This window comes from Acipenser ruthenus, chromosome 35 (assembly GCF_902713425.1).
Source record: "Acipenser ruthenus chromosome 35, fAciRut3.2 maternal haplotype, whole genome shotgun sequence".
Classification (NCBI taxonomy): Eukaryota; Metazoa; Chordata; class Actinopteri; order Acipenseriformes; family Acipenseridae; genus Acipenser; species Acipenser ruthenus.
The window spans coordinates 4,561,684-4,588,888 of record NC_081223.1 but is presented as its reverse complement, the minus strand read 5'-3'; the positions used below and the strand labels follow the sequence as shown (position 1 = coordinate 4,588,888).

Here is a 27,205-nt window from a genome sequence, read left to right as displayed (position 1 = left end):
ATTAACCTCTAAGTGGTGGTTTATTGGGTTAAGGACCACGTACTATAAAAGGCAAGCGTGTCCGGAGATCGGGGCGCAGCTCAGTTTTGCTTGGGATAGCTGAAGTAGGGACGTGTGGTAGACGCGGAGTTGGACGTTTTACCTTTTTCGGAGATATTTTGTTGCGAAGCTGACGGTGTTTATTGGGGTTGGTTTCGCTTTCAGCCGCTATTGTTCTTGCTCTGCAATTGGTTTCAGGTAGAGTGGCAAGAAGTTTTGCTTGTTTTGTTAGTAGGCTGTGCTATAAACGCATTGTGGTGTTATCGGAGCCTGCCTGAAACCTGTGAAACAGTGACTGGTGGGGAAGAAAGAGAAAAGGAAATACTGTACTGTAGTGATATAGCTGCTGTTTGTTTTATTTTATTATTGCTGCTGGATTGTGGTTGGAGTCCTCTGGCGTTCTGTGTGTGTGGAATATGTTACTTTAAAGTGAACCACTAAATGTTTTAGTTTGGTACTGTACTATAGCAATATAGCTGTTTGTTTATTATTGCTGCTGGATTGTGGTTGGAGTTCTTTGGTGTTTCTGTAGGTGTGTTATAGGTTATATTAGAGCAAATAACCCAGTATTTTACTGTTTTAATTATTGTATATTAGTTACCGTGAAGAAGGCAAGGTTTTTATGTTTTGGGGTTTTGCTGCTGTTTCTCTTTTTTGTTTTAATATTTATTTAGAATCCCCGCCCTACCTGCTTGGTGATTGGGGTGCTGCTATTGACCATCGTGTGCTTCTCCTCCGCCCTTCCTTCCCTCCCCTTGAAGAGGTTGTTGGTGCTGGCAACATTGCAAGGGAATCCTTTTTTTTTCTTTAACCTTTTTGTTTTTTTGATACTTTACTATTGTGTTGATACTTTCACACCCTAGCCATCCAGTGGGTGTTTGCTTTGTTTTGTTTAATTGAATTTTTTTTGTAACATTTTTTTTAAATATTTAACTGAGTTAAGCTTTGTCTGTCTCTCTGTGGTGTTGCTACTGGTCCATATCCCAACTATCACTAACGAACTTGTGTTTTTAATGTGGGTTATTGATTTTGTTAATTATAGGTTTAAACTTATTTTTAGTTAGTCCTGGCGCTTATCACCAGGTGGCGTAGTCGGCGACTATATATTTTGGGCATCCTGAGTGACATGTAGACATTAATGTAAAAATGGTTGTTTTCGAATTTGTATCATTTAATTTCATTTTTATTTTTAAATGTAGAGCTGTTTTATAGTTATTAATGTATTATTATTAGGCATGTAGTATTAATATTATTCATAATGTTCATTATTAACGTCGGTATTGTCGGTATTAAACACAGCCAGATATGGGGTTCAGTCCAAACAGAGCGCCAAACTCAGCGAGGTCCAGCAGGGGACAGTAACTTCACACGGGGCCATTTCATCAAACATCACCTCACAAACACTAACAAGCAAATCATTATTATTCTCCATTTTTAAAAGTCGCTCAGCGCTCTCCTGTAGCAGAGCGTTAAGTCATTTAAATTCAGCTCCGTGTGCTTTCTGAGCGACTCACTTACTTAACGCGCCTGAATGCATCGCATTGAACACAGCGCAGAAAGAGCCAACATGGCGAACTCTGGCATCCAGTTTCATAACCGCCTCCGACAGGGAGGCCAGCCAATCAGACTCACATGCTGGGGATAGAGTGTTTCTACAGCCAATAATACGCGATGGGTCCAACAAGACCCGCCTTCTGCTAGTGACGCTTTCATTTCAGTACAGGAAATAGAGAGGTTTGTTTTGTTCATGTGTGGAGAGGTGGCTGCAGTCAGTGATGATTTTACAACACGCTGTCTCCTGCTGTTTAAAGGATTTAGGCTGGGATGAAATGTTTTCTAATAATTTGTGAGTTTTGTGTTTGTTTATTACCTGCACGGAGTTCCGTGAAAAGGAAAGCATCCCTTTTCTGTGTTGAATTTCACACACAGAGCGGAGCGCGTCAGTCGCAGCTACAGACAAGTCGAGCTTTTCAATGAGATGATTTACTGAGAAACAAACGCGTTGAAGCTCCAGCAGAGCTCTGCGCGATTCTGAAAGACCAAAGTAAAGTTACTCCTTGCAAAGCATGTTGTTTGTGTTCTTTCTTTATCACACCAGAAGAAGTGATGAATATATTTGAATGGGAAGGCTACAGTACAAAATACATATTAATAAATAAAAACCGCAGGCGGTGTTTCTGATTGAAAAGAGGATTCCGCTAGACCAGTCTGAAACTCAAACCAGTGAAGATGGACGCGTCAGCGTGTCCGTGTCGCTCTTTCAAGACGAGCTCGCCTCTACCATCGAGCACGCAGTGAAAGCGGCTCTACACACCGTCTTGTGCGCGATTACTGATTGATTAGCTGTCGGCAACAAATTCACTGAATTCAGAGTGAAATGGAACAAAAAGGAGAAAGAGAATGAAAGTCTGAAGCTGATATTAGAAATATCAGAGAGCGAGCTGAAGGCAGTGCGAGGGTGTATAAACGCTACACATGCAGACATTAAACAACCTTTAATATTTCAAGGTAAGATTGATTTTATTGTGTGGTATTGCTTGGTCAATCAAACACCTTAAATCACCTTCTATTGGAAAGATCTTGGTTAGAATTTCTCTTAAGACACGTTTTAAAGTGTTTGATTATAATAAGCGCAGCTCTGTCCTGATATTGGTTATAAAGAGTCAAATCGAGGCATTGTATTATTTTATATATTTAAATAGGTATTCTAGAAAGTACTAGATTGGTAAATCTTAACCAGTCTAATTTAGGAGGCTTCAATGGCATCCTTCTGGTAAAGTGATGTCTTGTATAGAGTCCCACTGAGACAGTCACAGACCATATTATTGCAGAGGGTTAGAATAATGATTTGTGATCTAATATCAAAATACAGGCAGCAGCACATCGGGTTTCAGTGTTTGATTGAACTGTTTGACTGCGAATCTATTTTTAGATAAATGGTTTCATTGTATTCCGCTCCAGTGCTGTTGAGTTTGTCTTTGGTACAGTCGCGGCTCATTCGCTGCTCGTTCTTTTGCTTTAGTCCTGTTTCCTTCTTGTTCCACACACACACACATTTACACGATCTTTCCAGACCTCACTGTGTGAATAAAGGGGGCGGCAGCAGCACCCTGCCTGCACCAATCCGCTGTAAGATTTTGGACCCGAGTGGTTCCACAAGTTCAATTAAGGGTTGAAGTTGGAGGAAGTAAATACAGCACAGTAAGGTGTCAACTGAATTGTATCATTTTATTGAGTCTCTAGATTGAGTCTCCTAAATAAAGTACTTTGTTCAGCTGATGGTAAGCATAATTCGGAAACGGTCGCTCATATTGCTTATAAACATTTACTAATACAGGTTATTATTTAAGAGCAGAGATGAGTTTGCACGGGATACATACAATAGGAAGAGCCACACCATTACAAATGTATTTTAATACTACAAGGGATGTTATTGGATTTATATCTACAGGTCACCTGACATTGCACAAGTAAGCTTCCAGTGTTGTTGCTAATGATTATTACACAGGTGGAGTTTGTACAAAAAACATATTGCTGCACTTGAAAAAGTTTGATTTGTGTAAATCACGTGTTTAAATGAAACTGCTTTGAGAATAAGCAGGTTATCCTGCTGCAGTCGCTTGTCTGCTTATCTTGCATCCTGCGTTGACCGTTTCCTTCAAAACCATTCTCACAATACTGTATCAGGTAACAAAAAGACATTCCTCAGACACTTTGCTGCAAGTCTCCTGGCTTGGTTTCTAAGCATGTTTGCAGTAGAGAAATGTATGTTTGCATTAGAACAATGCAAAGGCAGAACGGTGGTCATGATGGTGATTGACAGGGAGGTAGAAGTGGATGCAATGCTCCAGTGTGAGGCTACAGGAGGTGAGAAAGCCCAGCAGCACTGAGTCTTGTACAGGACGTAGAATAAAAAGATGTTCATATGAAAATGCCTTTTCCTTCACTTTGTTCATAGGAACACAAACACAGCGTTAACCGATAATTGCAATGTAGAATATCAGGAATGGTATCAATTCCATCATGTACCTAAACCACCACACTATTATACCGGCTCACCCCTATACGAAATAACTGAGGAACAGTAACTTTAAATCCCTGATCAAAGCAACTAACAAACCTAGCTAGTAAGTAAGAGATCTAATTGTATACAGTTTTGTTTCCCACAGATCCCAAAGAGAGCCACGCTATCCCTGAATCTGAAGCACAGGAAGGGCCAAAGATAGAAGCAGGAGTGCTGTGCAAGTCTAATGCAGGTTACAGAGCTGGCATGTGTTAAAGATGAAGAGGTCCCTCAACAGGAATGTGTTCCTATTAAAGAGGAATTCATAGAGCAGGAATGTGTCCCCATCGCAGAGGAACTTCCTCATGAAAATCATGTCTGTACACTTGAGGAGAACAACAAGCTGGGATCCAACCTGTGTGATGACTCTCCATCTGAATGTGAACTGGGATTTAGAGGTAATTCTACAAAACAAGCAGCATTGAGCTGCCTGTTCATCCTGCAGAACCTTGTACTGAACACCAGCAGTGTGCTTGAGATTCATATTTTAACCAAGGGGAGCTGCCCAACCACTATGTCAACAAGGACATCACTGTGCTTGCTTCTGAGGCACCTGCTAGATGTGCAGCCGCTGCCACGCCTCTTTAGAATGCTGTGAGATCAGCGGTGTCCAATCACGCTCCTGGAGGCCATTCCACTCCACATTGAACAGGTTCAGTTATATAAAGTGATACTCCTGTGTCTGGATGGACACCCCTGTGTTAGATCTTTGCCTTTCCTCATTCCTGGTAGGCTGTTTGCAGTTCTGCTCCCACAGCTTTACAGAGCTGCAGGGATCACATGTCCCATCACTGGGTGATGCCAAATCCAGTCGGGTTGCTCAGCATCACCAGAAGAAACATTTCAGTAGAGAATTTCTGTGGAGAATGTATGCAGCAGGATCACCAACATGAGTCTTATTTTATTTCTTACACTTTATGCAAATACAATATAATTTTTAAACGCTCATCTCACTGCAACTATCCCGAGGACTGTAATGTTTGCTCGCAACGCCACATTTCACTTTTGTGTGTCTCACAGTAAGCATTGCTGTGTTATTATTGTCACAGTACAGTAAGTATGTGTGGAGGTGTTCTGTACAGCAGACCAGCTCAACAGATAATTTCTATATTAATTATTAATTATCAAAAAACAAATTAAATATTAGATACATTGCAGTACTATCAAAATGCAGGTACTAAATAGGATTTTTCATGATGCTCTGTTGGCTCGATTTAAAATATTCCATTTTAAACATTAAAAAAAGCATGTTTTTTCATTTTCCACTTGGCTGACATGTTGACATCATTTTTGCTGTGACTGAAACTTGCGGGACACTAACTGGTGAATGAATCCGCCTCATCTCAAGCAACCAATCACTGAACTGCTCATTCGCTTGTGTTCAGAACAGTGCATGTGGAAGAATGCTGTACAATAACCTTTGTCTCTCTTCTCTTTCTTTCTTTAGCTTCTAAAGTAGATGAAGGAGAACACGACTCCACTCTATCACCCCAGTGCAAAAACGCTTCTAGAGGCAAACCACAGTGCAAGAAACACAGAGAAACGACACCCCAAGAAGAAAATATGAAGACATTGAGAACTCACTCAGTTACAATTCCTTCTTTACAAGACAGACACCCACTTACTGTGGAGAGTACAGAGACGACACATTCTGTATGTTTTAACAATTCTGAAACCCAGGGCAACTTGAAGACCTTGCCTCATTCTATTAAAGGTGGGAAGAGTTCCTGTCAATTAGATGTTCCTAAAACTCACAAGGGAAATCCCACAGGAGGGACTACGTGTTCCTGGGCTGATTGTGGGAAGAGTTTCAATCATATATCACTGCTTAAAAGGCACCAGCGCATTCACACAGGAGAGAAACGTTATCACTGTGCTGTTTGTGGGAAGAGATTCAGTCAGTTAGGAAACCGCACAAGACACCATAACATTCACACATATGTGTAATCCTATCCCTGCACTTAGTGTGAAGAAGTTAAGTCAGTTGCAGGCTCTTACAGGACTTGAGAACATTTTCAGAAATGCAGACACTTGGGGACACCTAAACAACAGGAGTGCATTCGACTAAATACAGAAATATTAACTGAAAACAAAAGAATAAACTTGCTTGATAAATAGGGTCACCCCTAATCACAATCTGTTCAGATCAAAAACTCACCAAAATCTGTGTTCATCATGTTGTTGAGCATTCTGATTGTGTTACATCACATTAGTAATATATTAAATAGATTGTTATTATGAGTGCAAGTTTCTCTTTTTTTCCTCCTGCATTGCTCAGCTTCTTGCAGTGTGTTGTGTGGAATCTTCCCTGATACCATGGTGAATCTGCGGTACCTCAAGACGCAGCACAGTATACCACAGTTATCATGCAGGCAGCTTGAAGTGGAAAATCAATACTGTTTCCAGCAGGGTGCGCCAGAGACCTTTTAGCACTTTAATGGGCTGCATACCATTGCTTCTTAACAAGGTGATTTCTGCTCCTGATGTGTTGAATACTCCCCTCTCTCTCTGGGGGACTCTATTAAACAAACAGCACAAGGTATTTAGAAATCACAGCTTTATTACATCAGCTTAGATTCTCTCGTGTACCAGTTCTCTGTGCATGGCAACAACATCTGAGCCTGTGTTACTGAACCTCATCCCGAGGATACTCGGGTTAAAACAGGCACGGTGATCTAAAAATCTTCAGCGATATTTCGGTTATTTGTACTTTGGGGGGGATGTTTTAATCAAACTGTTTTATAATGTAAATAAATTATTGGAACATATAATTTAAATTGGTATCATTGCAGATATAACTGCCTTTACACAATGTAAACAAACTGGACAGTCAACAATATCGACTTTCTAGTTAACTGAAGTGCCCAGAACTCTAAACTGTAAACTAAAACCTAGGAATTATAACAACTCGAACACGACTGTAGGGCTGTGTGGTTTTAAACACTTCTAAACGGTTACATTTTGTTACAGCTGTCTTCCAATTTAAAAATGTGCGCCAAGAGGAAACAAGACAAACCGCAGCAGAACAGCGCCAAACCAGAAACAGCGGGCAGGGAATGATACAACCAACCAGAGGCATGCAATATGCACGCCCTCATCCAATATGACGTCTTTTAACATTCTAACTAGTATTGCACCGTTCTGTCCTATCACGAATGAGCCGGTGTGTATAATAGCAGGAGAGCGGCCGCGCATTTATTGTTGTGATATTCTGAACTACAGTGAAGATGTCTGGAAGAGGAAAGACTGGCGGTAAAGCCCGTGCTAAAGCAAAGACTCGCTCCTCCAGGGCAGGACTGCAGTTCCCAGTCGGTCGTGTCCACAGGCTACTGCGGAAGGGAAACTATGCCCAGCGTGTGGGCGCTGGAGCCCCGGTCTATCTGGCCGCTGTGCTCGAGTACCTGACTGCTGAAATCCTGGAACTGGCCGGGAACGCCGCCCGGGACAACAAGAAAACCAGAATCATCCCGCGTCACCTGCAGCTCGCTGTCCGCAACGACGAGGAGCTCAACAAGCTGATGGGAGGCGTCACCATCGCTCAGGGCGGAGTGCTGCCCAACATCCAGGCCGTGCTGTTGCCCAAGAAAACCGAGAAGCCAGCCAAGAAATAAATCACTCGGACGCCGCTTTTACATCTTAAACCCCCAAAGGCTCTTTTAAGAGCCGCCCACTTTTCTATAAAAGCGCATCGAATCGGTTTATTTTTATTGTCTGAAAAATACCGAATGGTGAGTATTGAAGCAATAAATAGTTAGTTTGTATTTGTGTGTGGCAGTGCAGCGCTGTCATGTCTGTTTGGAGCGATATCAAACACACGCCTCCCCTCAGCGCGTGTAGCTCACGTTCCCACGTTAATGCCACGTTCTTTACAAAGAGACAATCTGATACAATATCAATTGACTGCTTTACTTGGTTTTCGATCGAGCTACCTTGATACATGCTTCCAGTTGGAAATCCACCCCCTCCCGCGTTTGTGTTTTATTGCGGGCATATGTATTTTCCGTGTTTTGTTTTTTGTTTGTTTGTTTTCAGTCCGATTATAGTTTTTGAATTGGTCTATTTTCTTTAGTGTTAAGGATACATGCTTGGTTTATGTATTTTCTCTCGCCATAAATAAGTATTGCTTGCCTATTGTTGAGCGTTTCTCCGTTACAATTTTGAACCCAGACTGCTTAATCTGAATGGAATGCATTTCTTATACTGGGGATAAGCAATGTTGTCCTGAATGACTATACTGTATTTATTTAAAAAAGGCGCCAACAGCTCCGAAACAATAACTGCTTAACAGAATGCGCGCGCGCAGAATTCAAATGTTCCAATCAATCATTGAGAGTCTGGAATATAGCCAATGAGGAACAGAGACCCGCCCTTCAGATCTCATAGCCTATCAGAGTAGCTCAGTTCCTATATAGTCTCTGGTATCGGCTGCTTGTGCCATTTACAGTTTTTTTTTAATACTGTGTAGTATAGTTTGAAAATGGCAAGAACTAAGCAGACTGCGCGTAAGTCCACCGGTGGAAAGGCGCCCAGGAAACAGCTTGCTACCAAGGCTGCTCGAAAGAGCGCCCCCGCTACCGGCGGCGTGAAGAAACCTCACCGTTACAGACCTGGCACTGTGGCTCTGAGGGAAATCCGCCGCTATCAGAAATCCACCGAGTTGTTGATCCGCAAACTGCCCTTCCAGCGGCTCGTCCGTGAAATCGCTCAGGATTTCAAGACCGACCTGCGCTTCCAGAGCTCCGCTGTGATGGCGCTGCAGGAGGCTAGCGAGGCTTACCTGGTCGGGCTCTTTGAGGACACCAACCTGTGTGCCATTCACGCCAAGAGAGTCACCATCATGCCCAAAGACATCCAGCTGGCCCGCCGAATCCGAGGAGAACGCGCTTAAACTGCAAAACCCTTAAAATACAGCGAAACTCAAAGGCTCTTCTAAGAGCCACCCACTTCTCTGAAAGTGTTATATTCCAATTTTAAATAAACAGCTGTAGTTTACACGGTAAGTGTTATATGTGTAAGTTTCGCAATTGGAACATGTTAACAGTATATTAAGAACGCTTTTCGCTTTTCCTTCCCAATGTTGTGTTTCTTTTAAACCATCAAATCTATAGATGGAAAGAGAGGCTACATTTTAGGCCAAAATAAAAATCTGATATCAGATATAAAAAAATGCCTCATTTATTATCGGCGGAATTTCGGGAGGTGAACCGGCTCGGACTCGCTCAGCTTGTTCGGTGTGTAACAGGAACAGCTTCGAGTCTTTTCTAAGAATCAGTTTGTTCTGTTTCTGTTCTAGCATCTTGGCTGACAGCGATGTGGGGATGATGGGGTTTGTGCTTGGTGATGTTTTTTCAGTCGACAAGTTCAAACCAGTATTTATATCATATGTAAAATAGCAACATTAATAAAATTGAGTCAAATACATAAAAACAATCTCGCTGTACAGTACAGACCATCGTAAACCGAGTCTGTTTATTGCAGTTTCCCAGTATTGCAGATACAGCTGTCATTGATCTAATGTATAATGTGCACAATGTGATAGATTTTAATTGTAAGTCGCCCTGGTTAACACGAAATACTGTATGGCTTTTGATAGACTTTTACGATATCATTTCGTAGTTTATTTGATTGCATGTCAAATAAAGGATCTAAATGAGGTTATTAATTATTTTAAAGGTGTTTCAATCATAGAATTCGAGATAATGCAACACCTTTGTCCACAGCTGTACCTGCGGGGCGGCGCCATGTTTCACCGTCTTGGACTGCTCGCCGAGGAGACCGGGCTGTTCCACCGAGAAAGCGGAACACGTTCCACGGCAGCACATTCCACACATCGCCCTGTGTTTACAAGGACAATCTGCTCTTTTAGAAAGATGTTTTGGCTCTGAAAAGAGCCTTTGGGTTCACTGTCGCATGGTCGCTTTAACTGATCACTTCTTTTTAGGAGGCGCCTTCTTCGCTGCGGGTTTAGCTGCCTTGGTCACCTTTTTAGGTTTGGGCGCTGCCTTCGCTTTCTTCTGGCTCTTCTTCACGACCTTTTTAGGCTTGGCAGCCGCTTTCTTCGGGCTCTTGGGCGCCTTCTTTACAGCTTTCGGTTTCTTCGCTTTCGTAGGAGTCTTCTTGGGTGTCGCTGCTTTCTTTGCCGAAACCTTTTTCGTTGTTTTCTTGACAACCGCTTTCTTTGCCGCTGGTTTCTTTGGAGCTGCCTTCTTCTTGGCCGCCTTCTCCTTGGCTTCAGCTGCTTTTTTGTTGAGCTTGAAGGAGCCCGAGGCGCCGGTGCCCTTGGTCTGTAGCAGGGTCTCCTTGGTCACCAGGCTCTTGAGGGCTCTATTGACGAGGGAGTTGTTCTTCTCCACATCGTAGCCGCCGGCCTGCAGGATCTTCTTGAGCGCCGCCACAGACAGCCCGCTGCGCTCCTTGGAGGCAGACACAGCCTTGATGATGAGCTCCGACACGCTGGGACCCGATTTCTTGGGCTTTGCTGCGCTTTTCTTCTTGGGAGCTTTAGCCGGAGCAGGAGCGGCTGGTGCTGGAGCAGTTTCTGCCATTTCTAATATTTCAACACGGAGAAAACTCACACGTAATGCTGAACTGTTCTGCGAGTCACAGAATGCGAGCAGAAAGGCGGAGAGCGGAACTTATCCACACGATGAGAACCGTGTAGACTCAACTGACCCGCAGGCAACAGATTCATTATGAAAACGTCCTGTCTTGTGTTTTCACGCTGCACAAAATATACAATTTGACAGTGAAATTGGAACAAATGTACACAAACAACCGGGGGTATCAAAACAGAAGGGTTGTGTTTACAATATAACGTATTCTTTAACCAGGACCTTTACTGCATTTTTAATTGAGGTGACCAAAACTGCACTATCCTCCAGCGAAACCAAACTGCTCGCTCTGTACTTCGCTAGATTTTTTTGAATATAAGATGACAATTGTATTATTTAAAGTAACTGTATGATTGGTTTCACAAACGAGAAAGCTAGGCAAACACAACTTAAGTTTGAAGCGTGAAGTTTGTAAAACTGGACATTTAATCACCTTTATGTGCGGTGCGGTTAATACACTCCATCACGTTCTGCCGGATCATCCCCTTGTAATCGATTGGGAGAATTACTTTGTTGAATTGTATTTCTCTTCACCCCTGACCCACACTTGTTGCAACAATGTAATTACCCTGGCATCAGCACAGCATTCTCTGAGTAGATTAAATATTTCATTAGTAGTGTATTTCATAGGCAATGCCACCTCTGCCTCCTGGTGAGGAAAAAAGATTATTTTTCCACTGTGTGTTTGCCTGCAGAAATACATAACCATTATGTTGGAAAACAATGTGTAAAAACTTATTTGGAATCAGGTTAAAGGACATTTCCATAAATTCATTCACATTCGCGTTGTTAATCAGCAACACTATGCAGGGAATGCGAGTCAGCAGTTTGGTGGTTAACACGCGCTCACAGACACGGCTCAGTGGTGGGCGGGTCTAATGTTTCCGCGCTCTTCTTTGCTGGCTTCTTTTTCAATCAGGTCCGGTCTGCGTGTATGTAATACAATCTCAGCCCTTGTTTCAAGTATTGTATTATTTTCATAATACGGATCTACAGCATGTCTGGAAGAGGCAAAGGTGGTAAAGGACTCGGGAAAGGAGGCGCCAAGCGGCATCGCAAAGTGCTCCGTGATAACATCCAGGGCATCACCAAGCCCGCTATCCGCCGCCTGGCTCGCCGCGGAGGAGTGAAGCGAATCTCCGGGTTGATCTATGAAGAGACCCGCGGGGTGCTGAAGGTTTTCCTGGAGAATGTGATCCGGGATGCCGTCACCTACACTGAGCACGCCAAGAGAAAGACCGTCACCGCTATGGATGTGGTGTACGCTCTGAAGCGCCAGGGTCGCACTCTGTACGGATTCGGGGGTTAAAGATTTGGACACAAGGACACGAACACAAAGGCTCTTTTAAGAGCCGCCCACCTTTTCATTTAAAGAGTTTTCAATTCTGAAACAAGCTAAATTTTAGTACACCACTAAAATCTTCAAAAGAATAAAATCACATTTTTCAAAATGTTTTATACTGTTATCTCCCCAGTGTTTTCTTTGTTGTTTTAAAATGGCTATATAGACCTATTTCACGCTGTGTAACGAGAGTATTTTAGGCTTAAACTTAAGTGTTGGATTTTTAACTCTTGACACAAATCCAGAAAAAAATAACATTAAAATAAGCATTTCAGTTAATAAATCAATAAAATCAATTAATTGAATGGAATTGTATTTTAAAAAGTGAACATTTTCAGTAATAATGAGAAAATACGAGCTCGGTTTTATCCGATTCCGTGCAGAATTAAAGTCAGATAAGAAATAAAACACTTATAAAAAAAAAAAAAAAAAAGTCTTATCTAATTTTATTTTCAGTACATTTTGTAATCAGTATAATAAATTAAAAGCAGCAGATCCTGATTCAGCTTTGAGCTCCACGATGTCGTCTTTTCTGTATTTGAGTTGAAGTTTCGCCATTCAAGCTGCTGTGAAACAATCGGTACTCTGGGATGAGGAAGAAATCAAAGAGCATCAGCATTGATCGTGTGTTTCTACATTTAACGTGTTTAATGAGCATAGAAAGTGAAAAAGTGACGTGGGTTTGATTATTTATATTTCTATATTTAAGACGCATCGGGTGTGGATTTCAGTATTGCTGTATACCGAGTTCTTCATGTATTTAATAAATGAAAAACAAAAGACCTAAACTAACCGCTCAAGAAAAAAGGCGCCGAATTCAAACCTGAACTCGAGAGAGAAAAAAAAAGATCTCAGCTCGCGGCAAAGTCACCACCCCCTCTGTTGCGTTTCCAGTGAACAACCAATCACATCGAAGTACTCCGTCACCCGGGAGCGTTGCTAGGTTACCAGGTCAACATTCTCACTCTAAAGGGTTGTTTAGTAATAATTTGCATACAGACTCTATAAATACTGGGGCTCTGGGGGCTGGTTACTCATTCATCTTTCAAAAAGCATCAGAGAAGGAAAATGCCAGAACCGAAAGCTGCACTCGCGCCGAAGAAAGGCTCCAAGAAGGCTGTTGCCAAGACCCAGCCTAAGGGAGGGAAGAAGCGCAGAAAGACCAGGAAGGAGAGCTACGCGATCTACGTGTACAAAGTGCTGAAGCAGGTCCACCCCGACACCGGCATCTCTTCCAAGGCGATGGGCATCATGAACTCGTTCGTCAACGACATTTTCGAGCGCATCGCCGGCGAGTCGTGCCGCCTGGCTCACTACAACAAGCGCTCCACCATCACTTCCCGGGAGATCCAGACAGCCGTGCGCCTCCTGCTGCCCGGAGAGCTGGCCAAGCACGCCGTGTCTGAGGGCACCAAGGCCGTCACCAAGTACACCAGCTCCAAGTAAACCGAGACCGTCCCTGCTCCGTCTTTACAACACAAAGGCTCTTCTGAGAGCCACCCAAGTACCGCAAAAAGAGTACAATTCTCATTTCAGTTCTCTGCACATTTTAAAATGGAAATGTTTAAGGTAAGGAGACTTACGTATTTATTTGGGAATGCATTTAGTTTTAGTTTCATAAACTTAAATGTTCATCGGGTTTTATGAATTGTATTTTTCTTGTAAAAATCGATTCGAATCTGTTTAATTTCGGCGGGAAAAATTAAATATGGATTGTTTCGACAAAACTGCGAATATTACAAGAAACATTACATTTGAGTTATAATAAGCGTTCTTAATTATTGAACAATATGCTTTTGTTGGTATCTCATTTATTTCATGTATATCGCTGCCTCCACTGGCATGCATTCTGTTGTACTTTGCAATTCAAAGGTTTGGTTGTGCATTGTTCTAAATCGAGAGTAGAACCGAGGCCAGTTTGAATTTCAGTGTTAACATTCATATATTATGTTTGTTTTTTATTAATCCAGTGAAATACACTGCCCAACTCTGTGTGTATATAAACCTTGATTAAAAAAAATAACGTGCTTGATAATGTTAGTTGTCCAGTTTGTTTACATGCTCTCCATTTGCAAGCAGCAGCGCTTGCTGGAGCATCTTGAGAAACGCAGCCGTCTGTTTAAGTGAGATAGAGAGATCTCAATGACACGACACGTGATCTTCGTTCTGTTTGCACCAAGATCACCTCGAACAACGAAATGGACCTGGATCAATATGGAGATGGAGAGATTCGCCTGTAACAGAACTCCCATAGGCTATACTGCAGAACTTGTCTATTGCCATTGTGCTTTTTCTTTCTCCACTAGATGGCACTCTTCTCTCATTTGTAACGTCTTTATCTTTGGTTCATTAATAAAGAAACGGATGCCACTCTTCCTTGTAAGTGGGGATAAGCACAAGTTATTTTCAAATGTAATGTTTTTATTTAAGTTCATCTAGTCCTGCGTAGTGCAAATCACATTACTATATTTTTTATATTAGTCAAGGCCTATTTAAAGTAGTGTTAAATTGTTTTAACATTAGCATTGATCAATTTGAAATTTGCGCTAGTAACATATATAATCTCAGCGCTATAATTTATTTCAGCTCTTATGAAAGACAAGTATCCTTGTGCATTATATTATCCTTGATAGCGAAATGTAATATTAATTAATTGCCTTCAGTTAATATTTTAGAAAAACTACTTTGCTAACAAAAGAAACACAAGCTAGCAGAGGATGGTTTCGATCCATCGACCTCTGGGTTATGGGCCCAGCACGCTTCCGCTGCGCCACTCTGCTACAGCTGCCTCATGACTGAATTACCAAGCAGCAGAAAAAAACTGAACTCATCGTTTTAACCAGACACACGGCAGTGGCCGGGCCGAACCATGGAAACGTTACAAATCAGGGATGATCAGTTTTCTTTTCTCCCAAATACGGTATGCAGAGTATGCAACTTTTCTGCCCACTTTGATCACAGGCAGTTTTATCCCCCAGTTTCAGCTGCCAATTCCAATATTCTGTCTCTAAAGTATTTTAAATCGTGGAAAGCGCTCTTTGTTTAAAATTACACTGAAGACTTATTTTGTTCGACCAGCCTTACAATTAGATATTTTGTTGTTTTTAAGTAGATTTTGTGAAGCGCATATGGGGTGCTATATAAAATATATATGATTAATAGATAGATTGATTGAATGTTAGCCTGCGTTCGGTCTGGCAGGTTTAATTCTTCAAAAGACAACGCCGAAGGGTCTGATAAATGACATTGTAATTATTTGAGATGATGCATGTAGACAATAATGTAAAAATGGTTGTTTTAGAATTTGTATCATTTAATTTCATTTTTCTTTTTAAATGTGGAGCTGTTTTATAGTTATTAATGTATTATTATTAGGCTTGTAGTATTAATATTATTCATAATGTTCATTATTAACGTCGGTATTGTCGGTATTAAACACAGCCAGATATGAGGTTCAGTCCAAACAGAGCGCCGAACTCAGCGAGGTCCAGCAGGGGACAGTAACTTCACACGGGGCCATTTCATCAACCATCACCTCACAAACACTAACAAGCAAATCATTATTATTCTCCATTTTTAAAAGTCGCTCAGCGCTCTCCTGTAGCAGAGCGTTAAGTCATTTAAATTCAGCTCCGTGTGCTTTCTGAGCGGCTCACTTACTAACGCGCCTGAATGCATCGCATTGAACACAGCGCTGAAAGAGCCAACATGGCGAACTCTGGCATCCAGTTTCATAACCGCCTCCGACAGGGAGGCCAGCCAATCAGGCTCACATGCTGGGGATAGAGTGTTTCTACAGCCAATCAGGCTCACATGCTGGGGATAGAGTGTTTCTACAGCCAATCAGGCTCACATGCTGGGGATAGAGTGTTTATACAGCCAATAATAAGCGATGGGTCCAACCAGGCCCGCCTTCTGCTAGTGACGCTTTCATTTCAGTGCAGGAAATAGAGAGGTTTGTTTTGTTCATGTGTGGAGAGGTGGTTGCAGTCAGTGATGATTTTACAACACGCTGTCTCCTGCTGTTTAAAATATTTAGGCTGGGATGAAATGTTTTCTAATAATTAGTGATTTTTGTGTTTGTTTATTACCTGCACGGAGTTCCGTGAAAAGGAAAGCATCCCTTTTCTGTGTTGAATTTCACACACAGAGCGGAGCGCGTCAGTCGCAGCTACAGACAAGTCGAGCTTTTCAATGAGATGATTTACTGAGAAACAAACGCGTTGAAGCTCCAGCAGAGCTCTGCGCGATTCTGAAAGACCAAAGTAAAGTTACTCCTTGCAAAGCATGTTGTTTGTGTTCTTTCTTTATCACACCAGAAGCAGTGATGAATATATTTGAATGGGAAGGCTACAGTTAAAAATAAATATTAGTAAATAATATGAAAAGAGGATTCCGCTACTCCAGTCTGAAACTCAAACCAGTGAAGATGGACGCGTCAGTGTGTCCGTGTCGCTCTTTCAAGACGAGCTCGCCTCTACCATCGAGCACGCAGTGAAAGCGGCTCTACACACCGTCTTGTGCGCGATTACTAAAGTTGCCGGCAGCAAATTCACTGAATTCAGAGTGGAAATGGAACAAAAAGGAGAAAGAGAATGAAAGTCTGAAGCTGAGATTGGAAATATCAGAGAACGAGCTGAAAGCTGTGCGAGGGTGTATAAACGCTGCAGATGCAGACATTAAACAACCTTTAATATTTCAAGGTAAGATTGATGTTATTGTGTGGTATTGCTTGGTCAATCAAACACCTTAAACCACCTTCTATTGGAAAGATCTTGGTTAGAATTTCTCTTAAGACACGTTTTAAAGTGTTTGATTATAATAAACGCAGCTCTGTCCTGATATTGGTTATAAAGAGTCAAATCGAGGCATTGTATTATTTTATATATTTAAATAAGTATTCTAGAAAGTACTAGATTGGTAAATCTTAACCAGTCTAATTTAGAAGGCTTCAATGGTATCCTTCTGGTAAAGTGATGTCTTGTATAGAGTCCCACTGAGACAGTCACAGACCATATTGCAGAGGGTTAGAATAATGATTTGTGATTTAATACATGCAGCAGCACATGGGGTTTCAGTGTTTGATTGAACTGTTTGACTGCAAATCTATTGTTAGATAAATGGTTTCATTGTATTCCGCTCCAGTGCTGTTGAGTTTGTCTTTGGTACAGTCGCGGCTCATTCGCTGCTCGTTCTTTTGCTTTAGTGCTGTTTCCTTCTTGTTCCACACACACACATTTACACGATCTTTCCAGACCTCACTGTGTCAATAAAGGGGCGGCAGCAGCACCCTGCCTGCACCAATCCACTGTAAGATTTTGGACCCGAGTGGTTCCACAAGTTCAATTAAGGTTTGAAGTTGGAGGAAGTAAATACAACACAGTACGGTCTCTAAATAAAGTCTCTAAATAAAGTACTTTGTTCAGCTGATGGTAAGCAGAATTAGGAAACGGTCGCTCATATTGCTTATAAACATTTACTAATCCAGGTTATTATTTAAGAGCAGAGATGAGTTTGCACAGGATACATACAATAGGGAGAGCCACACCATTACAAATGTATTTTAATACTACAAGGGATGTTATTTGATTTATATCTACAGGTCACGTGGCATTGCACAAGTAAGCTTCCAGTGTTGTTGCTAATGATTATTACACAGGTGGAGTTTGTACAAAAAACATATGGCTGCACTTTAAAAAGTTTGAGTTGTGTAAATCACATGTTTAAATGAAACTGCTTTGAGAATAAGCAGGCTATCCTGCTGCAGTCGCTTGTCTGCTCATTGTATTTGACACATTGAAACTTGTATTCTGCGTTGACCGTTTCCTTCAAAACCGTTCTCACAATACAGGATCAGGTAACAAAAAGACATTCCTCAGACACTTTGCTAAGACTGCAAGTCTCCTGGCTTGGTTTCTAAGCATGTTTGCAGTAGAGAAATGGATGTTTGCATTAGAACAATGCAAAGGCAGAACGGCAGTCATGATGGTGATTGACAGGGAGGTAGAAGTGGATGCAATGCTCCAGTGTGAGGCTACAGGAGGTGAGAAAGCCCAGCAGCACTGAGGCTTGTTTTGTACAGGACGTAGAATAATAATGTTCATATGAAAATGCCTTTTCCTTCACTTTGTTCATAGGAACACAAACACAGCGTTAACCGATAATTGCAATGTAGAATAACAGGAATGGTATCAATACCATCATGTACCTAAACCACCAAACTATTATACCGGCTCACCCCTATACGAAATAACTGAGGAACAGTAACTTTAAATCCCTGATCAAAGCAACCAACAAACATAGCTAGTAAGTAAGAGATCTAATTGTATACAGTTTTGTTTCCCACAGATCCCAAAGAGAGCCACGCTATCCCTGAATCTGAAGCACAGGAGTGGCCAAAGATAGAAGCAGCTTACACACAAGAGGAGTCCTTTGAGCAGGAGTGGTGTGCAAGTCTAATGCAGGTTACAGAGCTGGCATGTGTTAAAGATGAAGAGGTCCCTCAACAGGAATGTGTTCCTATTAAAGAGGAATTCATAGAGCAGGAATGTGTCCCCATCGCAGAGGAACTTCCCCATGAAAATCATGTCTGTACACTTGAGGAGAACAACAAGCTGGGATCCAACCTGTGTGATGACTCTCTATCTGAATGTGAACTGGGATTCAGAGGTAATCCTACAAAACAAGCAGCATTGAGCTGCCTGTTCATCCTGCAGAACCTGGTACTGAACACCAGCAGTGTGCTTGAGATTCATATTTTAACCAAGGGGAGCTGCCCAGCCACTATGTCAACAAGGACATCACTGTGCTTGCTTCTGAGGCACCTGCTAGATGTGCAGCCGCTGCCACGCCTCTTTAGAATGCTGTTAGATCAGCGGTGTCCAATCACGGTCCTGGAGGCCATTCCGCTCCACATTGAACAGACTCAGTTATATAAAGTGATACTCCTGTGTCTGGATGGACACCCCTGTGTTAGATCTTTGCCTTCCCTCATTCCTGGTAGACTGTTTGCAGTTGTGCTGCTCCCACAGCTTTACAGAGCTGCAGGGATCACGTGTCCCATCACTGGGTGATGCCAAATCCAGTCGGGTTCCTCAGCGTCACCAGAAGAAACATTTCAGTAGAGAGTTCCTGTGGAGAATGTATGCAGCAGGATCGCCAAAATTAGTCTTATTTTATTTCATTTTTAAAAGCTCATCTCATGGCAACTATCCTGAGGACTGTAATGTTTGCTCGCAACACCACATTTCACTTTTGTGTGTCTCACAGTAAGCATTGCTGTGTTATTATTGTCACAGTACAGTAAGTACGTGTGTGGAGGTGTTCTGTACAGCAGACCAGTGAATCAGTTTCAGCTGGGAGGGGATTCTGGGCATTGTAGTTTTACCGGATCTTTGCTCTACAGATATTTTACACAAGAAAGTTTGATTTATAAAAAAATGAGTTGTGGAAAATCCAAACCCCTCCAGCCCTACATAGTTCTGCATGTCGTGTGTCTTCAATACAGCTAGAATAAAAAGACACGGTGCAGTGCGTGGGATTGCAAATGGAATTTCTATATTAATTATTATCAAAAAAAATAAATATATATTAGATAAATTGCTGTGACTGAAACTTGCGGGACACTAACTGGTAAATGAATCCGCCTCATCTCAAGCAACCAATCACTGAACTGCTCATTCGCTTGTGTTCAGAACAGTGCATGTGGAAGAATTCTGTACAATAACCTTTGTCTCTCTTCTCTTTCTTTCTTTAGCTTCTAAAGTAGATGAAGGAGAACACGACTCCACTCTATCACCCCAGTGCAAAAACTCTTCTAGAGGCAAACCACAGTGCAAGAAACACAGAGAAACGACACCCCAAGAAGAGTATGTGAAGACATTGAGAACTCACTCAGTTAAAATCCCTTCTTTACAGGACAGTCACCCACTTACTGTGGAGAGTACAGAGACGGCACATTCTGTGTGTTTTAACAATTCTGAAACCCAGGGCAACTTGAAGACCTTGCCTCATTCTATTGAAGGTGGGAAGAGTTCCTGTCAATTAGACGCTCCTGAAACTCACAAGGGAAATCCCACAGGAGGGACTACGTTTTCCTGGGCTGATTGTGGGAAGAGTTTCAATCATATATCACTGCTTAAAAGACACCAGCGCATTCACACAGGAGAGAAACCTTCCCACATACAGACCAGTGATAAGAGTTTCACACAGTTAGGAAATCTTCATTCACACCAGCACATTCACATAAGAGAGAAACCTTATCACTGTACTGAGTGTGGGAAGAGATTAAGTAATTTAGGAAACCTTAAAATCCACCAGCGCATTCACACAGGAGAGAAACCTTATCACTGTGCTGTTTGTGGGAAGAGATTCAACCAGTTAGGACACCTTAAAAGACACCATAACATTCACATAGGTGTGTAATCCTATCCCTGCACTTAGTGTGAAGAAGTGAAGTCAGTTGCAGACTCTTACAGGACTAGAGAACATTCTCAGAAATGCAGACACTTGGGGACAACTAAACAACAGGAGTGCATTTGACTAAATACAGAAATATTAACTGAAAACAGAAGTGGCTTGATAAATCTGGTCACCCCTAATCACAATTTGTTCAGATCAAAAACTCACCAAAATCTGTGTTCATCATGTTGTTGAGCATTCTGATTGTGTTACATCACATTAGTAATATATTAAATAGATTGTTATTATGAGTACAAGTTTCTCTTTTTCCTCCTGCACTGCTCAGCCTCTTGCAGTGTTTTGTGTGGAATCTTCCCTGATACCATGGTGAATCTGCGGTACCTCAAGACGCAGCACAGTATACCACAGTTATCATGCGGGCAGCTTGAAGTGTAAAATCAATACTGTTTCCAGCAGGGTGCACCAGAGAGCTTTTAGCACTTTAATGGGCTGCATACCATTGCTTCTTAACAAGGTGATTTCTGCTCCCGATGTGTTGAATACTCCCCTCTCTCTCTAGTACTTGTCTCTGCTGTGCTTGAAAGAGTGACTACAGTTAACTTCAACTTTTTAAAACCTTTAGTCTCCTCTAGTCTTTTTTTTTTGTTCCAGACTGAATAGATTTAGTTCCCTCAACTGTTCTCTCAGCATATTTAGGGTTGGTTGAGTGTACAAGGAAAACAACTGACTCTGGAGAGGAGTTACCAATCAATGCCAGCACACTGGAGATCCAGAATTCAGAACACAGAACCAGGGAGGACATCCGGCCCATCAGTGCAGCAGCTGATTGATCTCAAAACTGTTAAGTAGGGTCTTAAAGGATCCCAGCCCTAGCAACATGACTTGGTAACCCATTCCATCCCCTCACCACACTCTGTGAGAAGGTGTCTCCTACCCTCTGTCCTATGGCTATCCACACTTAATTTCCAGCAGTGTCCTCTGGCCCTGGTGTCAGTGCTATGCTTGAGGTATTAGTTTGGGTTAATTTTAAGCCCTGGGATTAGTCTTCACCTTTATGATTGCTTCCCCGTTGCTGGTAGAAATGAGTCTATCACAACACCAAGGTCTTTCTCTCATACCCACTGGGTATTTCAATCCTACATTTTTCCTTCTAAAAAGAGACTTAGTAATACAATCGTGAAATGTTTCAATAAGAAACATGCACTCCACACCGTACAGCAGCTGACTGATTTGCTAATGAAAGAAGCAGCTCAACCACAACACCTGGTATAATGAACATGTTTGTGAGCTGAGTGTTTGCAGTACTGTACTGTAGAAATGAAATTCCAGAGAATGCTTCATTTTGCATGACTGATAACTAATCATTCTATTGCCTTTAATACTGTATATGGGGCCACCTGTCTGCACCTGCTGATCCCAGCACTGATCCTGCACTGTGTTAAGAGAACAATGGAGATCACTGACACTGTGTCAATAGATTTGGATCATAGGGTATAGAGGAAATAGTTTTCAAGTGAAGTATGGAAATTTGGAAGAGGAGGGCATCACACAGTATCACAGTGTAGAGAAAGAAAGGGTCCTTGATGAGGGTTTAGTGGTGAAGGAGTGCATTTGCCTGGGAGAGGGTATAAAACAGAGCAGGGTGGAGGGACCAGAGCAGCTGAAGAGTGGAAAAGCAGCATCAGCACCTTGTCAAGATGAAAGCCTGGACTACAAGAGCCATTCTCCTCTCTGTCCTGACAGCATTGCTTCTGTCAGGGGCTGGTAAGACTGCCTTTCTCCTGAGTAACATGGGGAGGGAGGGAGGGATTGCATTGAATGCCTTCAACCTAAAATAAATGGGGGAAGAGATGGCATTGACTGACTTTCATCAGAATAACAGAAGGGTAGGGAGATAGCAGACAGTCTTCCATGAGATAACATAGTGGAGAAGGCAGGCTTTTCCTCAATGCTGCACTATTGAATAATCAACTTACCATAAGAATATCCTTCTTTGTTCTTAATTTGTACATTGCCATTTAAAAGAATGATTTCCCCCCTCCATTTCCTCTGTGTGCAGATGCAAGGAGCCTCCTTGAGGACTCTGAAGAGCTGGGAGATGATGATTACCAGGCCAGCAAGAGAGAACTGGGTAAGATCCATTCTTCCAGAACTCAATCCTATATTCTCAACACAGAGGTTTGTCTACTTGTCTTGGGGATTGATTTGATGAGCCTGTACTCCACTAGAATAAGACACAGCATTTAGAGAGCTTGAAAACTCCCATGTGTTGCATCAACCACCTCCCACCATGGGGGCCCCTTATTAAGAGGCTGCTTCAGACCAGAAGGATTCCCTGGTACTGTAAAATGCAGCTGTGGCTTATCCACGTGAATAGCCAAATCAACTCGTCGTTTCTTATCATTTATAAGAACTTATTAGAAATGAAACAGTCATCAACTGTAAATATTTAAATATATTGGGGGGAAAACACAAATCAAGGTTTGCATTTGAAATTTCCCTTCGAGTCGCTCTTGCCTCCTGCTCATCTCTTCAATTAACCATTGCAGGGTGTGTATAAAATACACTGAGATTTTAAAATGTTCATTCAGTTTGATTTACCTTTTTCACAAAATATACATATCCTTGAAACATATAGACCTAAAAATCTTAATCAGTCCGTTTGCATTCTCCATTCCATGCTGTCATTCCTTTCATAGCACTGGATACAACACAGGGCTGCTCTCATTAAAAATGTAACCACAGCCTGTGTTTACAGATCTCAGCAACACTTTGGAAGACTCAGAGGAGCAGGAAGGAGCACTGGAGAACAGGAGAGCGCTGGGTAAGGAAAGAAAGAAAGAAAGAAAGAAAGAAAGAAAGAAAGAAAGAAAGAAAGAAAGAAAGTTTCTTATTTGCAGGATTTAAGTTAAGCAATGACAAAAAAGCACAGACCACATAATTTGTTTAGAAACTCAACCTGACTAATCATCACTAATCATGCATAACATCAAGGGCTACTGTATATCCAGAAATCTCCTGGTTAAACCTCACAGCTCTGCATTGCAATGTAATGGGGAACTCTCTGCCTCCCTGTGTTGAGTGTCCTATGAAGCTGTGCACTGCAGTCGAGGGAATCCTTCATTGCTTCATGAAGCTCTCTTCTCCCTGTTCCAGAGGCAGAGGATTCAGGCGACAGTGATGCTGAACTGGACAGTGATGGACTCAAAGGAGAGCGGGAGTTGGGTGAGTCCTTTGAAAAGCACGTCTGGGTAGTGTGTGGGTACAACGTTAAACCTTCAAGAGGAACACATTGTGAATTACAGATGATAGACTTAAGGCCAAACCCCAGTGAATCTGAGCACATTTAGCTGCTGTTTCTCTACTGGCACTAACACAAAGTGCCCAGATCTGTTTCCTAATGTACTTCTAACTGTATAAACCTATTTCTGTTTTACCTGATAGGAGACAATATGATGGAGAAAAGAGCTGACAGTGAGTACAGACGGCCTATAGCTTCTTCTGTTGAGTGTGTTTCTGTCTGTCTGTCTGTCTGTCTGTCTGTCTGTCTGTCACACTGATGCGGAAGAGGAAAACACAAAGCTTGAGGGATATACACTTTGAAAATATTTAATCTGTTTGCATTTAACATGTGCATTTAAATGTGTTGATGCAGCACCTTTAATAAGACTTATTGTATTAATTGATCTCCTTACATGTCAGTAAGAAGGATTGCCCAACTGAGATATAATAACTTGACTAAAAGGTTGTCCTGTTCCCTTACCTTTATATCAATCAATGTTTATTTTATATAGCGCCTTTCATAGTTGACCACAGTTGTTTTGTGCATAAGTCTGTGTGATTCTTTTCATATGTAATGCAGACTGAAATATCTTTCTGTTAGTAAGTGCCATCACCATCTAGTGCATAGCAGTGAATTGAAAGCAGAAGGAAGCGTGATCCAGTCACTGGCTCTTCTATAAAGACACTTTGACTGATCCAGCCTACATTCTGTACATATATCTAAGACAGGCAACTAGAACTGAAGAGCAGCTCCTGAACTCAGGTGAAAACATTGTAACACACACTCTAACAAAATGAAATCTGAAGCTCCTTACTGTTCAGCAATCTTCTTTAATGTACATTGAAATCCTAATCCAGATTTGGAGAGTTCCTCAACATGGTCTGTGTTTAAATAGAAGGGATGCAACCTACTGTTTGTTTAATGATCTTCACGTGCTTTCTGTCTCCTGAAGTGGATTCTGAAGTGGTCCTGACACAGTCCATGGTAGTGAAGAAGGATGCTCTGTCCAAAAGACACTACAGAAGTAAGTGTGTGTCTCTCTGGAGCTGGCTCCTGGTTTGGGTGAACTGCATGGATTGTAGACTGCAAGTCAATTGATTGAAGACATTGAGAAACACTTCAGTATTACAGCATATTCTACCATGCAGTGGTTTCATAGTTGTGGACAGACTGGTGGAAACACTTTGAAATGAGCCCCTTGGTGTCTTCATTAAGCCTGTAACAGCTATCAGAATCAACTGATATTCTCAGAGGAACAGAAAACATTCCAGTAAATGGAACTCAAACATGAATATAAAGTGAACTATTAAATCCAATAACCACTGTTTCTGTTTTTCTTTTTCTTTGGAACAGCTTACTGTTGTAAGTATTTTATTTCATTATGGTACATTAATATATAGAAATGAATTGTATATATTGTTTTAAATTGTATTTAATGGTGTGTGTTTATTTCATTTCCAGATTACAGCATCTGTGCTCGTGGTAAGTGTGAATCTGATATTTTAATAAAAATGTGACTGTACACTACAATACAATACACATGTACTGTGCGCTTCACAAGAAATGAATACATGTTAACAATGGGGCCTCCTACAGCTGATGTTGAGAATATGGAATGGGGTATTATTGTATAATAGTATGAATTAGCTGCTCTTAATAAGAAATGCCATCTTCATTTAATACATACTCACATAGTGAGGTGTTCTGTATCCTGTGGGAGGGGATATAAAGAAGGAGCCCTGGCTTTGGATTTTGCCAATAATAGAAATGTACAAATAGAGAGACACTCCTTTGAAATACAGTGCCTTGCGAAAGTATTCGGCCCCCTTGAACTTTGCGACCTTTTGCCACATTTCAGGCTTCAAACATAAAGATATGAAACTGTGATTTTTTGTGAAGAATCAACAACAAGTGGGACACAATCATGAAGTGGAATGAAATTTATTGGATATTTCAAACTTTTTTAACAAATAAAAAACTGAAAAATTGGGCGTGCAAAATTATTCAGCCCCCTTAAGTTAATACTTTGTAGCGCCACCTTTTGCTGCGATTACAGCTGTAAGTCGCTTGGGGTATGTCTCTATCAGTTTTGCACATCGAGAGACTGAAATTTTTGCCCATTCCTCCTTGCAAAACAGCTCGAGCTCGGTGAGGTTGGATGGAGAGCATTTGTGAACAGCAGTTTTCAGTTCTTTCCACAGATTCTCGATTGGATTCAGGTCTGGACTTTGACTTGGCCATTCTAACACCTGGATATGTTTATTTGTGAACCATTCCATTGTAGATTTTGCTTTATGTTTTGGATCATTGTCTTGTTGGAGGACAAATCTCCGTCCCAGTCTCAGGTCTTTTGCAGACTCCATCAGGTTTTCTTCCAGAATGGTCCTGTATTTGGCTCCATCCATCTTCCCATCAATTTTAACCATCTTCCCTGTCTCTGCTGAAGAAAAGCAGGCCCAAACCATGATGCTGCCACCACCATGTTTGACAGTGGGGATGGTGTGTTCAGGGTGATGAGCTGTGTTGCTTTTACGCCAAACATAACGTTTTGCATTGTTGCCAAAAAGTTCGATTTTGGTTTCATCTGACCAGAGCACCTTCTTCCACATGTTTGGTGTGTCTCCCAGGTGGCTTGTGGCAAACTGTAAACGACACTTTTTATGGATATCTTTAAGAAATGGCTTTCTTCTTGCCACTCTTCCATAAAGGCCAGATTTGTGCAGTATACGACTGATTGTTGTCCTATGGACAGAGTCTCCCACCTCAGCTGTAGATCTCTGCAGTTCATCCAGAGTGATCATGGGCCTCTTGGCTGCATCTCTGATCAGTCTTCTCCTTGTATGAGCTGAAAGTTTAGAGGGACGGCCAGGTCTTGGTAGATTTGCAGTGGTCTGATACTCCTTCCATTTCAATATTATCGCTTGCACAGTGCTCCTTGGGATGTTTAAAGCTTGGGAAATCTTTTTGTATCCAAATCCGGCTTTAAACTTCTCCACAACAGTATCTCGGACCTGCCTGGTGTGTTCCTTGTTCTTCATGATGCTCTCTGCGCTTTAAACGGACCTCTGAGACTATCACAGTGCAGGTGCATTTATACGGAGACTTGATTACACACAGGTGGATTCTATTTATCATCATTAGTCATTTAGGTCAACATTGGATCATTCAGAGATCCTCACTGAACTTCTGGAGAGAGTTTGCTGCACTGAAAGTAAAGGGGCTGAATAATTTTGCATGCCCAATTTTTCAGTTTTTTTATTTGTTAAAAAAGTTTGAAATATCCAATAAATTTCGTTCCACTTCATGATTGTGTTCCACTTGTTGTTGATTCTTCACAAAAAATTACAGTTTCATATCTTTATGTTTGAAGCCTGAAATGTGGCAAAAGGTCGCAAAGTTCAAGGGGGCCGAATACTTTCGCAATGCACTGTATATAGCTCTCTAAT

At 41.7% G+C, this 27,205-nt stretch overlaps 3 protein-coding genes and 1 non-coding gene across 7 annotated transcripts; 2 read left to right on the top strand and 2 right to left on the bottom strand.

The window, feature by feature from the left end:
- The first annotated feature begins 8,541 nt into the window (after positions 1-8,541).
- LOC131705326 (histone H3) lies at positions 8,542-9,043 on the top strand. The gene has a single exon (XM_059007757.1). It carries the CDS (start codon positions 8,580-8,582, stop codon positions 8,988-8,990), a length of 411 nt encoding a protein of 136 aa, XP_058863740.1. The 5' UTR covers positions 8,542-8,579; the 3' UTR covers positions 8,991-9,043.
- A 932-nt stretch (positions 9,044-9,975) lies between these two features.
- On the bottom strand, positions 9,976-10,899 carry LOC131705322 (histone H1-like). Its single transcript, XM_059007753.1, has one exon. It carries the CDS (start codon positions 10,645-10,647, stop codon positions 10,030-10,032), a length of 618 nt encoding a protein of 205 aa, XP_058863736.1. The 5' UTR covers positions 10,648-10,899; the 3' UTR covers positions 9,976-10,029.
- Positions 10,900-13,098: 2,199 nt separating this feature from the next.
- Positions 13,099-23,836, top strand: LOC131705313 (histone H2B 3-like). Of its 4 annotated transcripts, none has more exons than XR_009310301.1 (6): positions 16,011-16,758; positions 18,404-19,323; positions 19,812-22,240; positions 22,536-22,607; positions 23,235-23,300; positions 23,633-23,770. XR_009310301.1 is itself a non-coding variant. In XM_059007739.1 (6 exons), exons 3-6 carry the CDS (start codon positions 22,174-22,176, stop codon positions 23,824-23,826), a joined length of 399 nt encoding a protein of 132 aa, XP_058863722.1. In that variant the 5' UTR covers positions 16,011-16,758; positions 18,404-18,724; positions 19,812-22,173; the 3' UTR covers positions 23,827-23,836. The 4 variants fall into 4 exon arrangements, 3 of the variants coding, with proteins under 3 accessions (XP_058863723.1, XP_058863721.1, XP_058863722.1); XM_059007739.1 differs by having other exon boundaries at positions 18,404-18,724; positions 23,633-23,836; XM_059007740.1 differs by lacking the exons at positions 16,011-16,758; positions 22,536-22,607; positions 23,235-23,300; positions 23,633-23,770 and adding an exon at positions 13,099-13,624 and having other exon boundaries at positions 18,404-18,724; positions 19,812-20,766.
- trnam-cau (transfer RNA methionine (anticodon CAU)) lies at positions 14,764-14,835 on the bottom strand. Its single transcript has one exon. It is a non-coding gene; the product is annotated as a tRNA-Met (tRNA).
- Positions 23,837-27,205: the final 3,369 nt, after the last annotated feature.

Coding starts and splice junctions, on each gene's coding strand:
- LOC131705326 (XM_059007757.1), top strand. CDS start 8,580: ATGGCAAGAACTAAGCAGACTGCGCGTAAGTCCACCGGTGGAAAGGCG.
- LOC131705322 (XM_059007753.1), bottom strand. CDS start 10,647: ATGGCAGAAACTGCTCCAGCACCAGCCGCTCCTGCTCCGGCTAAAGCT.
- LOC131705313 (XM_059007738.1), top strand. CDS start 18,514: ATGCAGGTTACAGAGCTGGCATGTGTTAAAGATGAAGAGGTCCCTCAA. Junction 18,725..19,811: donor ATGTGAACTGGGATTCAGAG/GTAATCCTACAA, acceptor TTCTTTCTTTAG/CTTCTAAAGTAGATGAAGGA.